General features: G+C 38.5%; 1 protein-coding gene across 6 annotated transcripts in view; it reads left to right on the top strand.

Moving 5' to 3' along the window:
- The window catches only part of kazna (kazrin, periplakin interacting protein a), a 179,340-nt gene that overhangs the window by 120,210 nt on the left and 41,174 nt on the right, over positions 1-17,956 (top strand). For 5 of the 6 annotated variants that reach the window (XM_086141291.1, XM_086141289.1, XM_086141292.1 and 2 more), the window contains one exon: positions 6,809-6,916. In XM_086141291.1, coding sequence (XP_085997417.1) covers positions 6,809-6,916 — 108 coding nt within the window. Of the gene's footprint in view, positions 1-6,808; positions 6,917-17,462; positions 17,655-17,956 lie in introns of those variants that run through there. The other variant, XM_086141295.1, reaches the window with a different exon arrangement.

The raw sequence follows: 17,956 nt of genomic DNA, 5'->3' as shown, positions 1-17,956 counted from the left end.
TGCATAAAATTAAAAATCTCGAATGTATTTGATTAATTTTGAGTAGTTTTTCTCTAGTTATTCCTTTGTGAATAAGAAAAAAAGTGTAAGCAGCATAGTGCCAGTATTTAAATTTGAAAAATACAATATTGTATCTTCATGCATCTAAGATTGTTTTGTTTCCAGAACAGACAGTGTTAAGTGTTTAGTTGGCCTTGCTCTAGCCGTTTCATATCCACAATCCGTCAAGGTGCCTGTCTCTGGTCTGTCATGAAACTGTATATGTGGCCCATTTTTCAGTCTGCATTCAGTGGTGATGTGTTCATTCCTATGACGACCACTTTGAAAAGGACATTCACATTTGAACAAAAAGCCTGCTTCTCCTCACTTCAGTCTCTCAGGCAGCAGCCCATTTTCTCCTTATACCAATCCTTACACCAACTAATAACACCACCAGCCTACATACAGCCGCTGAATAGCCTGCCTAGTACATTCTTGCAGTCTTTCATTAGAATATGAATTGACAACAAGACATTTTGAGATCAGTGATGGTTAGCGTGGGCGGCAAATGTTAAACAGTAGCTCCCCACAATCACATAGTCCCGGTTCATTTATTATTGGCACAATATTTATAGGGTTCCTTGAATTGGGGTCTCGAGGCAGGTGATGCAGGGGGTAAAAGGTCTGTCCTGGCATGTGGTGATTAATGCATGCGAACCCATGCTTTATCATGAGTCTGGCAGCCTTGGGACAAGTGCAATCAGTGCAATTAAAAGAATGTGGCAGACAAGGAAAGAAAAGAGAGTCCGCGCCTATCTGCAGATTGCAGACCGAGCTGGGGAACATGGGCAGCTTGGTGAAGGTTCCAACAACAACACTTATTCATTCCTTAATCACCTCCACTACTCATTAGGGTCTTCTTTTGTTCCACCAGTCGCTTTTCCCTGCACTGTGCCAACAGATAAAATACAGCCCGCACACGGAAGAGAAAAGAGCTTGGCGAACCCCACTAAACAGTGACAGCGAGATGGTCGAAAATGAAGATGGAAAAAGTGAAGGTGATGTAGGAGTGGTACAGTCAGTCACCTAAGAAAGGTGAAAACTCAAGGGAGATAGGTGGTGACAGGGAAGGGTGAGAGAATGGGAGGAGGAAAACCGTTGGACCATGAAACCTTGTAATTCCTTTCAATCCTCCTTTTCAGATTGTTGGAACACCAACTAGGGGTGGTTTTATATCCAAACCACATCAACTTCAGCTCATTAGAACAGAGAAAGCTAGAGTTTGCCAAAAAATAATCTACTAACCCTTCAACCTGATGACTGAGGATATAGGATGCTGCAATCTAGTTCAGTGAAATAACTGTAAATTGTCCACTTTATACAATAATTCCACACCTTTGTAGTGCCTTTGAGTCCCCCTGCTATCTCAATACATCAACGTCTCTTTAACTTTAAGTATATGTGTTCCTTTTGTTATTGTTTTTTTCATTCCTTGTCCGTGCATACCTTTTAAAGTAATGTTTTTTTTTGCACAGACACAGAGTCTGATCAAATTAATGTTTTTTAATAGTAATGTTATTACAAGGTTCCAGTATAAAAGATACATTGTGACACAGTTCATTCAGTAAATAAGTGGTAATACTTGCCATTTGTGTTCAATAAATGAAGCCGTAGTTAACAGTAATGGGTTCTGGGACCTCTATTAAAAAGACTATATATTGGAACTTTACAGGTCAGAATATTTTTCTTAGCATCACAGATGACTAATAACTGATTAGCCTTTCAAATCCAAAATGGTAAAATCTGAGTACTTAGCATCACAGTATATCTAAGTCGGTTCTTTGCTGTCACAGAAATTAGCATGAAAGAAATGGATGGTGTTTAGGAATGGATCCTGTCTGCCGGAGGATTTCAGGCTGCCAAACTGAGATTTTCCTACCATGCTCTGCTCATGACAGGGCCAACATTGTAAGACTTGCCTGCAGAAGGATGAGAGGAGAGATGATTATATTGTAACAGATGCATGAAAAAGAGAAATTTTCACCAATGAAGCTAAAGTATGCATTGTTATAAGTTACCTTTTATGTTTGTTCATCCTCCATGTCTTGATATCTTCTTTTCATGACAGGAATGCCTTCTGTACTGCTGAGTTAGTCGTTGTTTTGTTTTGTAAGAATCTATCTATCTATCTATCTATCTATCTATCTATCTATCTATCTATCTATCTATCTATCTATCTATCTATCTATCTATCTATCTATCTATCTATCTATCTATCTATCTATCTATCTATCTATCCATCCATCCATCCATCCATCCATCCATCCATCCATCCATCCATCCATCCATCCATCCATCCATCCATCCATCCATCCATCCATCCATCCATCCATCCATCCATCGTATCAGTTTCAAAATGCTCAAAGTTAGAGCTTTTGGAAACACATTACTTTTATGATTATCTGAAGCGTCTCTGTTTACGCCAAATGAAAGACACTTCGAGTAAAGCAAAATACATGTTGAATTGTATCAAATATAGTGTAAAAAGTATTCTCAGGCTATTCCATATAATTCTTCACAGTTGGATTTTTGAGTAGTTTCAACAATGCAGAAAATCCCAAAAATGAAAATGATAAAGACAAAAACATTTGCGCATATTTGGTTTAATGTCAAACAGCGAGTTCTTTTGTATTTTCTTGCAATGGGGCATCTCCTTCAGACCCCCCCACAGACTCCAGAATTATTTATTCAGTATTACTAAAGATATCTTTATATATATATGTTTTTTATTTACCAAATCAGTGAAGAAAAACACCCATTTCATACAGAGAAACATTGTGATAACTATGTAGAATGAGTCAAATTAATCCTCCAATGCTTCATCACAAAAATAAGTGATATAATTTCTACTGTTCCTATAAAAATCTACACTTTACTACACATGCATGCACACCAGATTTTCAATGGTTTATTCCCTCTTAGACTTTTATACCCAAATAATACACTTCACATCATCGTAGCCTTGTAGAACTCAAGCCTGCATTTTATGCTTTTTGAAAACAAACAAAATATTTTGTCATGATTGCACTTTAAAAGAGTAAAGGCTTTGTACCCTCTCAGGCCTCTGATTCAAATATTGGTTCTCAAGTGAGATGTGTGTCATAGATTTCTTTGGTCTCAAATAAATAATAGCCTCTGGATGGCGTTCATGATGCTGGGCTCTGTTGTGAGAGGAGTTCAGACCTACTTACTTTATAATGTCCTCACGCCTTGTGGTGCGTAAAGTGCATTTTTAAGGTAGTAAGCTTCTCAATGCTGCAAAAATGTTAGGAAATGTCCTGCAAAGGGGTTTATATATTATAAATCGTACTCTGTTGCATCATTCAAGCAAAGACAATGCGGCTTTGCTTTTGCAAATTTAGCATCCTAATTAATTTCAGTACAGATGTTTTGAATAATCATATTATTAAAAATTTGAACTACTTATTTTCCTCTTTTTTTTACCTCAAAATAAAATGGACAGCAGTAAATACATAACAGGTTGAAGTAATATGGATGTAAAACCTGACATGTTTTAAATCTTGGAAAAGGCAATTGACAGCGATTGAATTTCCAAACCCCTTGCTTTCTTCCCGTTGGCATCTGTAATGCATTTGCTTTACCTCAACGAGCAAATTCTGCAATTTGATGTCATATTGTTTGTCTATCTCACACTTGCAGGGAGACTGACTGACTCTTGAGAGGAAATTGCTGCTGTTGGCATGCAGGGAAATAAGAAAGAACAAAGGGGTAATGGAAAACATTGAAGTGACGCACTAATCATAAATCATCGAAAGATCCCCTCAAACAAGATTTATACAAGTGTAAAATAAGCATCACATACTGTGCCACTCTCGTTGCAGCATACAAGTGGGGCAAACCAACACTCGATTTCTATATTCCTTTTCATTTCTTTTTATTTAAGTGGATTTGCATATAGGCTACCAATTCACTTAGAGGCAGTTGGACACAGTATAATTAATATATAATTTATCCTTTATTAAACATTGATTCTGCAGCCTACAGAGTGACATAGAACGCCTTTCAAATACCTCCTCAATATCTGCATTTGACTACATATTTCATACAGAAGACCGTATTTCATAACCACCCCCTTGCACATGCAGACCAAAATGTATTCTGAGGGCCAAAGCATTGATAAAACTAGACTACGGATAAGAAGTATAAAAAAAGGAACATTACAATATTTTAAATCCCCTATTTTTTGGTTTGTTTTCAAGGACAATCACATTTCAAACACACACTTAAGATGGAATGAATTATAATGGCAGGTTAATTGTTAGTTTTGTGAGTATTTCTTGATAACCTTATATTATTTTATCACATTTCAGTTAATATTCTGTCTATTTTTTAAGAAAAAACATTCCATATTTCAAAACTTGGTTACTTGTCTAACAGGTGTTTTTTAATTAAAAAAAGAAAATATGATTGCAAAACCAAGAGTTAAATTCAGTCATCATCCAGGACTGGGGAAGAAAATACCCCGGTAATTGATTTAATTTGGACAAGAAAATAATTGACTTAATTTGGACTTACAAATATTGCATAAAAAAATGAAGGAATAAGATGAAATTTATGTTATGACAAGAAGCTTTGCAGATTTACTTGCTGAAAACCTGAAATTAGTGCAGGTTCAAAATGACACTGGGCGGTAAATACTTTTCATTGTGTTAAAAGATAAATCAGGTAGCTTGACCCTAATAGTAAACTTTGTATTAATGTTGTAATCATTACAATCTTAACTCATGATTGAGCTCAGTTTGCTCTATATCCCCATATTGTCCATCATACTAGCTGTTCCTTTTGATTGTAATGGACAGCTGCAGTGTTTTGTATGATCATGTGTTTATTCCATAAGTCTTTCCCCCGTTTGCTTAGTTTTTAATTGTTGTACAAGGGCCATCAAGGGCAGGATGCGAAGAAGAAGAGAGACTTTCACAAAAGCATCAGCCCAAAACCAACATATGAATAAGAGCTATTGATTGTTAGTTTTTTTTTTTTATAAAAATCTGAGAAAGGTGTTTTGCCCTAGCCAAGGGCTACACTGGAGGTGGAAATGATACACTTGCAAGGTCATTTGTCAGAGTAATGTATCTATATGTTTTAAATAATGGCTGTTATTTGTTGCTTTATAAAGTTCATATGAGCAAGTGTGATTTAATAGTAATGACAGTGCCTTCCCTAGACGTCCAGCTCATCCCCCTTCTATCTTCTTCCGCTTATCCTGCACTCAGGGTCGTGGGGGATGCTGGACGCTGTCATTGGGTGAGAGGTGGGGTTCACCCCGGGCTGGTTGCCAGTCAATCACAGGGCCACATATATTACTATTTTTTCCAATAAACCTGCTTGTTTTCAGACTGTGGGAGGAAACCGGAGAACCCGGAGAAAAAAAAAAACAGGGTCCTTCAAACCGCTAACCACTGCGCCATCGTGCCATCACTCAGACGTGCCTGTTCTCAATTGTTTTAGATAATTAAACCAGAAAAAGCCTTCAAGAAGACTCTAGCGACAGGAAGAGGAGAAGGAAGCAAGAGAGGTTGATGGTTGATGGAGAAAGATGTAGTTTGCCGAAATGTTCATTACACTATGCACATCATCGAAGGACCGTGTTAAATTTCTGTAACGCTTCACAAACCCCACTCATTTTTCCAAAACATTTAGTTATTTATGTTTTAAGTTTAAGTACCCTTTGCGATTTTTAAGGTAAAATCTCTTCAGTTTCTGCTGTCTGGTTCTGGAAGAAAGTCAGTAAAAGTTGACTGCCCGTTTTTAAGCGACGTTTAGCACACACTTTCCAAGAGTAATGACTAGGAGCAATGAATTCAATATGCATTCACTCAATGCCACTGGTGAGAAGCAAAAACTATATTAGAAACCATTGAACCTAACCAAAAACTCAATAAAACTTAATAAAACTATAAAAATGCTAATATGCACATATGTGCATTCAGTCTCTCAAAACAGTGACTATTGATGTGTTCAGACTTTCATGTTTTTTTTTTTTTTGTTCCTGCTGTAATGTGGCTTTCCTGAAGGATAAAACTCTGTTGATGAACAGTAAGCTGAGGGGTTGTAAGGAGTAAATATTTTTCATGTGAAATTGAATTCAATCCATCATCAACCCCCCCAAGACACTCCTCTGTAAAAGGTGCCTGACATTGTGATTGTATTAATTGGAAAATAGCTTCAATTGGTATGTTTCATTAACATGAATTGCTGTTAAGATGTATCAACGTACATGCTCTAAATTATATACTTATCATTATCCTTACCAATAATTGTCATTGGCAATACTGACCTAAATGATGGTGACTTATGAAGTCACTTTTCCTGATCAATATATATACATATATATATATATATATATATATATAGAGAGAGAGAGAGAGAGAGAGAGAGAGAGAGAGAGAGAGAGAGAGAGAGAGAGAGAGAGAGAGAGAGAGAGAGAGAGAGAGAGAGAGAGAGAGAGAGAGAGAGAGAGTAATTTATTACACATGTATCTGTTAAATCTGTGTTATATTTGTACTATTAAAGAAGAGGAATTGTCGTTATTTACCTGAAATGTCTCATATTACTTCTCTATAATACTTCATTTATTGTATTAAAAACAGACCTATAAACACAGTATTCCTTTCTATATAATTTGTATTTTTCACATTAGCGTCTCAATTTCATTTTCTGAAAACATGGTGAGTCTAAGTTTAATACTCTTTGACATGTTATTCACATTGTTATGGTAACCCTTGCATGTCATTTGCCCTTGTCCTAGATCCATCTCTCCAGCCGAGGCAGAGGCAGCCCACCACCGACCTCTGCTACACAACTGAAGTCAGCAGTCTCATGGACTTTAACTCTCCGGACGTCTGCCTGGACAAAGGTTAGATCTGATTATTTCTGCTGAATAAAGACAAGTTTCTATGAAATAAGGTCCTCTGCTACAGTGTCACCATGGTCAGACTCCCGGGGGTTACTATGATAAGGTACATTCCACATATACACATTCTTACACTTGGACATATTATCTACTGTATACACTCACATACCTGCATGTACAGATAGAGCCAAGTGATAATCTATAAACGCTTGAGTATGATTTTGATTTGTGCACTGGAGTTAAACTTTGTTACAGTATTTATTACCATTATTAATATCCCCTCTGCAGTCATCAATTTCACCGCCATATTTGTGTCTTGTGAGCACAGAATTTGTAGGACTGAGCCAAAATGCAACTGCATTTGGGTTCTGCTCATTTGTTTGAAATGACTATTCTTAATGAAGCATTTGTGATAAAGTTAGTAATTAATGATCTCTCCTAAAATAAACTTGTTCAAATGCATGGTTTCAACAATACGTATATGTAAACAAATTAAAATGAATGCATCCATATGTAACAACTTAGAGTGGTATGAGCTCAAAAGTACACTAGCTACTTATTCAGTGTTTCTCATGCTGTGATTCTAAATATTTCTGTATTTATTTGCAAGTACAAATTCTGGTTGAAGTTACTTGATATCAAAATAAATGAATATTAACAGATACATGTCACACTGAAAACCGTTGGTACACTTACGTGGCGTTTTCACAGTCCAGCATTTACAGTTATCAAACTAGTTTAGGCCACGAGCTGCTGTACCTGAAAAGGCTGACTTACCATTAACTAGTGTAACTACTGCATGGTTTGCAGTTATAGTGGAAACCTTTATTGATAGATTATTTGCTAAATTCTGAAAACATTTTATCGCACTGTTTCATCATTGAAAGCTATAGTATTTTATCTGAAGGTTTCTTGTGCACAAATGTCTCCTCTGTACAACATTCTTCTTCAAGGGGCTGTTCCCTTGTATCTTTATGAATCATCCCAAAGTGTCCATACATGCTAAAGACTGTTTTCTTTTTCTCAGACTCTTATCGGCTTGCCTATTCAGATAAGCTTGGTGTCAACGTCTTTAGATTAACAGACTTATTGATGTTTATCTGTTGTAAGTTTCCATGTTCAAGCCCTTTCCTGACAAAAGGTTTTTTTCAAGGACATGATGCCTCATAAATACAATTAAATGACACCAATACAAAAGTGTCTGCTGGATCTTGTCTTCTGTAAGGCTGCCAAGAACAATATAGATCTCTTGTGTCACCCTGGCAGCCACCAAGGGCCCTTTCCTCATTAAAGAGCCCTGCTCAGAGGTCTGTTTGGCTGCCAGTTCGCTCCTCTCTCCTATTAGTGTCCGTCAATGCCTAGGTAGCAGTGATATGCCCATAAGTACAACAGTAGTTTTTAAAAGCCATATTGCTGATGGTCTTTTGTTTTATTTTGATTGTTTTTCAGGCATTTACATTTACATTGATCAAAAATAAGGCCATGCTCTTATTTGTGCACCAGCTGGTACTGGCATCCTTCAAAAGGTTGCCAGTACAAGAACCCCTGCATAAGTAAATGCGTTTCACCAAAATCGCAGATGGCGACATGAGATGAAGAAGCAGTGCTATCAGCAACTTTATCCTTGGTTTTCATTAAAAGGTAGTGGTCCTGAGGGTGTGGAGAGGTGAGGCAGAATTACATTAAAAAGCTTTAGATCTAAACATGTCTTGCTTGTCACTGCTTGTCACATTAACAAGCAGCGTCCAGCATCCGTCTACCAATATATTTGCTATTCCTTCTCTGTACATGACCAAACCATCTCAGTCTGGCTTCTCTGACATCTAACATGATTCGTCCCTCTGATAGACTCATTCCTGATCCTATCCATCCTGGTCACTCCCTAAGAGAACCTTAGCATTTTCATCTCTGCAACCTCTAGCTCTGCCTCCTGTCTTTTCATCATTGTCACTGTTACTATTCCACACAGCATGGCTGGTCTCATCACTTTCTTGTATACCTTACCTTTCATTCAGGCTGATAGTCTTCTATCGCATAGTACCCATGACACTTTTCTCCACCCATTCCAACCTGCTTGAACCCGTCTCTTCACCTCTTTTCCATGCTCTCCGATGCTCTTGACTGTTGACCCCAAGTTCCTGAAATCCTCCAACTTCTTGCTCTCCACTCCCTGTAGCCTCACCATTCCACCCGGGCTCCTCTCATTCACACATATATATACTCTGTCTTGCTGCGACTAACTTTCATTCCTCTCCTTTCCTGCGCATACCTCCACCTCTCTAGATTTTCCTCGACCTGTTCTCTGCTCTCACTGCAGATCGCAATGTCATCTGCAAACATGGAGATTCCCGTCTAACCTCATCTGTCAGCCTGTCCATCACCACTGCAAACAAGAGGGGGCTCAGAGCTGATCCCTGATGGAGTCCTCCCTCCACCTTGAACTTCTCTGTTCCCCCTACAGAACACCTCACATGCTAGCATACATGTCCGGCACCAGTCTAACACTCCAGATATCCTCATACAATACCAGAGCACCACTCTTCGCACCCTGTCATATGCTTTTTCTAGGTCTTCAAAAACACAATGCAGCTCCCTCTGGCCTCTGTACTTCTCTATTAGTATTCTCAAATACTGCATCTGTAGTACTCTTTCTAGGCATGAAACCATGTAGCTGCTCACAAATGCTGACTTCTGCTCTCAGTCTTGTTTCCACAACTCTTTCCCATCACTTCATTGCATGGCTCATCAACTTTATCCCTCCATAGTTGCCGCAATTCTGCACATCACCCTTATTCTTAAAAATGGGCACAATCAAACCACCCTGAGCCTTTCTCAACTCCTCCCTGAAAACCATACAACACACCTTTTCAGCTTCCACCACTTTGTCCTCTGCTCTGCCTTTGTCCGCTTGATCTTCATTGTCACCAGTCATCTTACAAACCATCATCCTACCCATCATTTTACTACACTCTCACCTACAACTACTTTGCAGTCACTGATCTCTTTCAGGTTACCTCGTCTATACAAGATGTAGTCTACCTGGGTGCTCCTACTTCCGCTCTTATAAGTTACCCTATGCTCCTGTCTTTTCTGGAAAAAGTGCTCACTACAGCCATTTCCATAATTTTTGCAAAATCTACCACCATCTGTCCCTCTGTGTTCTTATCCTGTTTACCAAATCTGCCCATTACTTCTTCATCTGCTCTTTTTGCCTGCAACAACATGCCCATTGAAGTCTGCACCAATTACCATTCTCTCATCTCTGGGGATATTCAGCATTACTTTATCTTGCTCATTCCAAAACTTCTCCAACTCAAACTGACACTCCACCTGTGGAGCATACCCACTAACAACACCGACACCTTCAATTTCAATTTCTGACTCATAAGTCGATCTGTCATTCTTTTCACCTTCAGAATATTCCTCTCAAACTCCTCCTTCAAGATAACTCCTACTCCATTCCTCTTCCTGTCAGTACCATGATAGTACAACTTCAAGCCTGCTCCTAAGCTTCTAGCCTTACTACCTTTCCACCTGGTCTCCTGGACACACAGTATATCCACTGTCCTTCTCTGCATCTTGTCGACCAACTGGCTACCTTTTCCTGTCATTGTCCCAATATTCAAAGTCCCTACTCTCATTCCCAGACCCTTTGCCTTTCCTCTTCTCTTTCTGCTTCCGAACACGTTTTCCTCCTCTCCTTCTTTGACCTACAGTAGTCGAGTTTCCATTGGTTTCATGTAGGTCATTGGTACCAATGCCATTGTTGTTAACCTGGGCCTCAACCGATCCAGCTTGATCTGGTTATTATGATTGATTTGTATCTTTGGTTTTGGCAAAAGTTATATATATATGTATTATTTAGCGGCAGAAGAAACATAGAGAAAAGGAATAGAGGAGGTAGAGAAGGGTGAATGAAGGAAAAGGTTACACACACCACATCAATTGGTTAGTTGTATGTATGCAATTGACCCAATCATTATTATTTGACCCAATTATATTCATATGGAGTGTGGACATTAAATTCAAGGACGCCGCTCCGATGTTCTAACAGCAAATGAAATACCCTCAAAATGGCTGAATGTCCTTGTTGTGATACTGAACCAAAGTTTAAAGGTTAATTTTTTTGGCTTATGCTGTTCTCATCCCCTAAAAGCTGTGAAGTTTGGCCTACTTGCCAATATAAAAAAACAGTCAACATTGTTTATGTGTTTTCTTTATTAATGTGTCATTACTCAGCAAACTACTACCCAATCAAAGTCCTCTTTGAATATCTTGAATTGAACTGTGAGAACTGTCACTGCCAAAAGAAATAATACCCATGTCTCTCTAGTTTAATTTGATGCGTCAGTAATATCTACAAAGAAAAGCTTATCCAAAATGGATTGCTTAGGTTTTACTTTTTTTAAAGTGTGTCTTATCATTTAATTATACCTGTATTTTCTAGCCAGAAAAATTTGATATTGCTTCCATTGTCACCTCGAAAGTCAAACGGAAATATTCATGGCCAGTTGATGATAAAAGTCCTCCAGATTGTTGACATCATCATCCCAAAAGAGGATATTGTATAGAGAACTATTGTAGTAGATAATATACTCACAGTAAATATGATTGGAACTGACAAGAAGTGATGCAGCAATCTGATTGTCTTTTGTCTTTATCACTCTCTAACCACTTAATTAAAGGTGACTGCAGACAGGTGCACAGAAAAGGCTATGAAATAAAATACATTTATTTTTTCCGTGATTGTATTTCTTAAAATTATTTACGTAGATTATTTTTAACATGTTTGTCTAACCCTTTGGAAGAATATGATTGCCTGCATTATGTGTCTTGTTCCTAATTTTTTCTTCCTCTCTCTCAGCCATTGAAACGATGAATCACTGCTCAGATGAATAAATTAGGTTGTGGGATGCATATATAAAGTGGCACATTGCGTGCATGATTATCTAAATTACACTATTCATCAGCATTTATTTTCATGCCATACAGTAAATTGTGAAATGAAACACATAATTCTATTCAAGGGTATTTATTTTCTATCTTTTTATTGCAGTTTATGAAAGTGAAATAACATGCCGCCCTCAAGCTTAAATTTGTATGATGTGCGCAGCATCCTAAACTACCAGCTGTCACATTTTTTTTTAGGTATCTGGAAAAAAACAGAAGCACCAAACAGAATTTAGTGACTCATAATTTTCTGATGTCTGTGCAAGATATTAATCTGCAGGTAATATCTCCAAGTCTTAAGGGATGAATACCAAATGATGTTCGCTGAAATGTAACATTGAGATGCATTGGTCTGGCATGGTGTCTGGTGAAGAGGTTGCAGATTGTGTCCAGCCAAAGGAACCTGGTCCCTTTCCAAATGTTAAGAATGTCTGTGACTTTGTGTAATATCATAATGATGCATGAGTAATTACCTAGGTATAATTTAAAAACTAGTGATAGTGTCATTACGCAGCACATCCTCGCTTTTAAAATCATGTCTTTGGGATTAAAAAGGTTGGGTAAATGTTACATGCTTTCTGTCCTTTCCCTTCCACGGGATTTGCTCTCATATCTATATGAGGAGTACATCCCATGGAAGGGAGAAGCACGGGATACAGTTTCAGGCTAGTAAATACTTTGTTCCTGATGATTATACACAAATTGAATTCTGACTAAGCTGTAAAGTATTGAAAGACATTTGCAGCCTACACTTAAATCCTATTGTTTCACACAGCATTTTATGAGGCTGTGGTGGGAGGATCCAAATCCTCAATGGGAATCTGGAGGATAGCTCCCAGGAAATTATATTTTTGCAAAATTTAAAGTGAAATGCATGCTTCCAGTACCACCATCTTCTTCTTTTCCCTGTCTTTCCATTCAAATAAGACAATAGCCTTGACCGTTGCAGCGCTTTCCAGTCAGTCACAGTTGTTAGATTTATTTTCAATTACAAAAGATGTAAGAGTTGCCGGGCTCCCATGTCTAGAGTGGATGGCTGTCGAAGAACACTGGGAAAGAGCCAGGGAACTGAGTCCGGCCCAGGAGACTGGTGGGATGAATTAGTCTTTGGCAAGCCTCTTCAGTCTCAACATATAATGGGAACACTATGCCCTACCATCAAATGGCCTGTAGCTGATTGGTTATTTGTTTGAGAAATTTGTCTCTCGCCTTGCACATCATTAAGTGGTCCGGCCCTCTGGTTCATGCTAAAACTGCCAGATGGCCAATATGGGACTGCTTAAAATGCTCTTATACTTCCCATTGCTTATATATGGTAATTGCTCTCTTTGCGTATGAGAGAGTAGCCTAACAATGTTAGTTCTTGTTTTAATCGACTGCAACTCCACGGTCTAACCAGAGGTATATTTATATCTATTTTGGAGTTTCACTTTCGACTAAGACATGACCAGGTATACAGCTCATTGGTGCTACCGGTTACCCATTGTCAAGAGCCCATCCCTTAAATGGTTCTTTGCCGATGGGCAGGTAATCTGGGCCGACACCTGGCAGTAATGAATCAGCAGCAATGGCGATAAGGGAAAGGGATTGGGGAAAGGGAAAGGAAAAGAGGTTTGAAAGAGATATGACTAGTGTCTGCTGGCTGGTGATTACTTTCCTGTGATTATTGAACATTCTAATTGAAAAGCGAGAGAACTGGACAATAGGCAAAGAAGTAAGGCAGGTGAGGTATAGCACTCTTTAGACTCACTCTTCAGGTTGCACACCCATTGGTCCCATGGCAAATTTAAGACGTAAAGTGGACATTTTAGAGTTGACACACCCTTCACCCTTTCTGTGTTTTGCCTGAGGTAAGAGTGGAGAAGTAGGTCATGGGAGAGGCATTGACCCCTTGAAGATCATCAGGAGTCCCATACTCAGCATTTTCAGACCTCTGCAGTTATCTGACGGAGATCCAACACGTGTCATCACTCACTCACACTCACACACACACACACACACACACACACACACACACACACACACACACACACACAACGCATAGCTGACTAATGATGGAGGACAATACCAATCAAGCTAATGACTAATGCTTATCTTTTCATGCTCCCACAAATACATATAAACAAATATACTTGTTATTTATAATTCAGTTATACAATAAAAAGATTGATGTTTTCTTGACAGTCACAGGCATTTCTGCTAGCCTTTGAGGTGTTCTGTAAACTGCTATTAGACGTAATGTGTGTACTGACTGCAAAACAAGCCTGGCTTTATCTATTAATATTCTTTGGGGGGACAGCGCTCCTGGCTCCTCTCGAGGAATCCTTGACATTAGTAACTTGTGTTTACCTGGTATCCCTGTGTCATTGCAAGATAAATATGTTTATATGTGTTGAGCCACCTGAGAAAAACGACAGTTCCTGTTATCTACATCATCAATAAATATAATCTAAGACCATTTAACAGAAGAGTAAAGTAAGGGTTAGGCACGGTCGGTTAGGTGGGAGCTACGGCAGGAGAATAATTTTGCGGGCAAAAGAAGTCAATAAAATGTTTTCTAAAGTAATTAAAAAATGAGCAAGAAAAACATTTTGATAAATTATTTTTAGGAACCAGCCAGTGAGTGAAAAATCTAATGAACTACCTCTTAGAGGGAAGTTTGTTTCCCATAGGATCTTCAAGCATTTCAAGCCATCTGAGTTAAAGCAAACAAATCTCTTGTCTCCTCGTGACATTTGACAGATGTCTTACTATACTGTAAATAGCCAGCTCATGCCAAGCACATTCATTTCAGAAGGAAATCCAACAGACTTGCTGACTTGCGCTTTATCTTCATAAAAGCTGAGCTTTGTCTGGACCACTTCATACTAACTTTACCCTTTACCCTCCATACCTACTTTTCCCAACAGGAATGGATTTAGAATAGTGTAGTATATTACTTGCAGTCATCCATTGTGAAACTGTGCCAACCAAATTTATTTAACACTACTGCCTATTTGAAATATCCAATCATTTTTCGCTTTTGCAAGCATCGTTGATCAAGATGATGATCATTTTTCCTCCTCAACCTGACCTCATTTGAGATGCTTTAACTCCTTGTAGGAAAAATCATCTATTTTCAGGTCACACTACATCCAGGTAAGGTTCTGCAATCATTTATCAGACCTCACTAGACAATTCTTTAAACAACATTACAACCCACACCTTCATATGATAAATTACACTATTAGAGGTTTTTTTCCCCCACACTGGCAAAATCCTGAGTCATCTCTTATCCTTGGATTTGTAATCTGTACATGTTGTGCTGTATGCAGTGACACCACATCCTTTATAACCAATATAACTCTTGTGGCCTTCCTCTTCGCAGACATCTAGTAGCATGGTGTTGTTACTGTAATAGGAAATAGGATCCAGGAAAAATCAATGCCTTGTTTCCATCACTTTAGTACAAAGAATATCTTTTGATTTGTTCTGGCATGTGAGGAGCAAAGTTTTTCTGTTGTCTTGAAGTACTGTATAATCATTCATTATGCAGCAACGTACATGAGCACATTACAAATCAAAACTACGCACATATTTCATGTTTTGATCTTCTGCGTACCCAATGAGAATAGAGAGGGAGACACAAACACTTTTTAGATGCAATATTCAGTATTTAGATCCTTTGTGGGGTTTTTTTTCACAGTCAAAAAAATAACACAATTCATTGTTTTCTTTGACAGTTGTTATGCTTTGTACAAAGTAACGGTGTACTGATTAATTCTTAAATTGCATATTTTTAAGTGCCGCAGGCAGATTTTTAGCTGTGCACTGCAGCTGCAGAAGATGCCTTGGTGTTTTTTTAATTCACTAACTGAATAGATGTTGGTTAATTTGACTGAAATGTACATGTTTGACCTTTCTACATTTGCTCAATATCAGTCAGTACAGCCAGCTTTGTGATATTTCACCAACTAATGCTGAACATCCTTTCCTTGTCAGTGCAGCAGAGGCAGGGCTGCAATGAATTATGTAATTAAGCAGAGTTCAGTGGTTAATTACAGTTGATTAATTAATAGATACATTAGCAATAATCTTAAGAGTTTCATTAAATTCCACAATTGGCATTGTTTTGTCATCCTGCTCCAGAAGATTATTTTAAAAATGTTCATGTAAGTTTTCATGACCTTGACGATTAACACAGCTTTGCGTTGAATTGCAAGCTGAGCTGAGGACACTCAGGGGCCAGGGAGCACTTGTTAAAACCACACAGTGTTTAAATTTATTTAATTTATACAGATACACACCAGTTACAGTATATGTCTCTCATTCAAAGGATATAAAGAGAGCATATTTTGTTGTTCATAATGAATCAACAACTTAACAGTTTGGTATTTGTTCTAGTGCAAAATTCCCAAAGTACGATCAATAGAAGGTCCACAGGATCACAGCTTAATGCTTCTATACACAAAAAGTTGTCAATAGTTATAAGCTAGGGATTCCTCTTGCATATCCTTAATTTCTTCTATGAAGAAATGTGAAGCCCCTGTCTGATCTAATCCTGAATCCCACACGAAAAATCTCAATATTGGACCGAGATTTTCTGTCGATGGAGAATGTAGACCAGCAATTTGTGAGCATGCCGTCAGGAAAAAATGCAAAATGAGAGGAAATATTTGAATACATTTGGCATCAGAAAAAAAAACATCCATGAAGTATTGATTGTTGGTTGAGATAAGACAACATATTTAAAAAGCGTAGCTAGGGCTACTGGAAACAGTTATTCATTTCTCTTTCACAATTAATGCATGATATTAATACTACTGACCAATTAATCAGAGTTATCATAGTATTATAGACAATTATTTGAGAATTATCAGCACCAGTCTCGTAAAACAGGCAGAATGTGTGTTGACACTTGAAGATATTTCTTTTTGTAGACCTGAAAGTATGTTAGCCTCCTGATTTTGACAGCTTTTCAGGGTTAACTTTACAATGAAATGTAAACACAGATAGTTTATTGCAATCTTAAAGGGGCTGTATTTAAAGTGCAGCAAATGAAGACAATATCCGGTGTTTATCTTTTGGTTGTTATTTATAAATCCTGCCATTATTGCTTCTCAGGCTTTAGCTTTACTCTGTTTGAATGCCGGCGATTAGTCAAGATGATAGATCGGCAGTCAACGGATATAACTGACTGGATGATTTTAAAACAAAATCTTTTCTTTCTTTTTTTTTTTTTTTCAGAAAGTCCTTTCCCTTGCTTTGATCATTCTGAAAGCGGGCATTTGTTTCCACGGTACCATAGGCATTAGGTTACTGAAACCCTCAGGTATGTCAACAGCTGGCAGGCGTGTTGTAGTGCAGCCACTTGTCTGCACTCACCTGCCCCTCCAGCTTAGACTGGAGCTCGGCTCCTCCCCTCCTGCTATCTGTTTGTGTACGTGGATTTGAGTAATGCTGAAAAATCATAGTAACGGCCCTGTTCAGCTCCTCCTCCCCCTTACGCAGTTACACCTTGGAAGGGGAGGGGCCAAGTGTACTATGTCACTGAACCCAAGGGAGTTGACTTGAGCAGGTATACTCAGAAGGATACACACAGTAGCAGCACCTAGATGTATTTCCTGGTGTCAACTGAGCCTCACTTTAACGTGGAGAAAATAGCTAGTGGGAGTTTCAGAAAGGGGCGCTTGAGAGCGAAGATTTTGTGGACTGTGAAAGGACCCGGCACACACCTGACAGATCCTGGAATCCGCTAGAGAACTCCCCTCAGAGGAGGGGATGAAGTTAGATGGGGAGCAAGGAAAATCTGGTGAGTGAGTTTGAGTATAAATGACAAGCCCGGCCATCACTCTGTCGCTATTAGACTGGAGATTGATAAGTTTCAGTGTAGCACTTTTAAAGTTTTTACAGAGAAAGTACGGGGTGGTCTAACCCACCAAAGAAATTGCCCAGGAGGGGTGATTTTTCTGCCTTTCAGCCTGAAGAGTATCGTGTTTGCAGGTGCCATGACAGTTAGTCACACAGCCAGTCATCTGTTTCAAGCCGAGCCGTCGGGAGACTTTAACCTGCACTGACCCCAGTGTAGTTGTTGTGTGAACAAGGATCCTGAGA

Source organism: Fistularia commersonii, chromosome 34 (assembly GCF_037954325.1).
Source record: "Fistularia commersonii isolate RoL2024-O1a breed Wild chromosome 34, RoL_Fcom_v1.0, whole genome shotgun sequence".
Classification (NCBI taxonomy): domain Eukaryota; kingdom Metazoa; phylum Chordata; class Actinopteri; order Syngnathiformes; family Fistulariidae; genus Fistularia; species Fistularia commersonii.
Note: the sequence above shows the minus strand (reverse complement) of the source record. Positions and strands in the feature narration are given on the sequence as shown.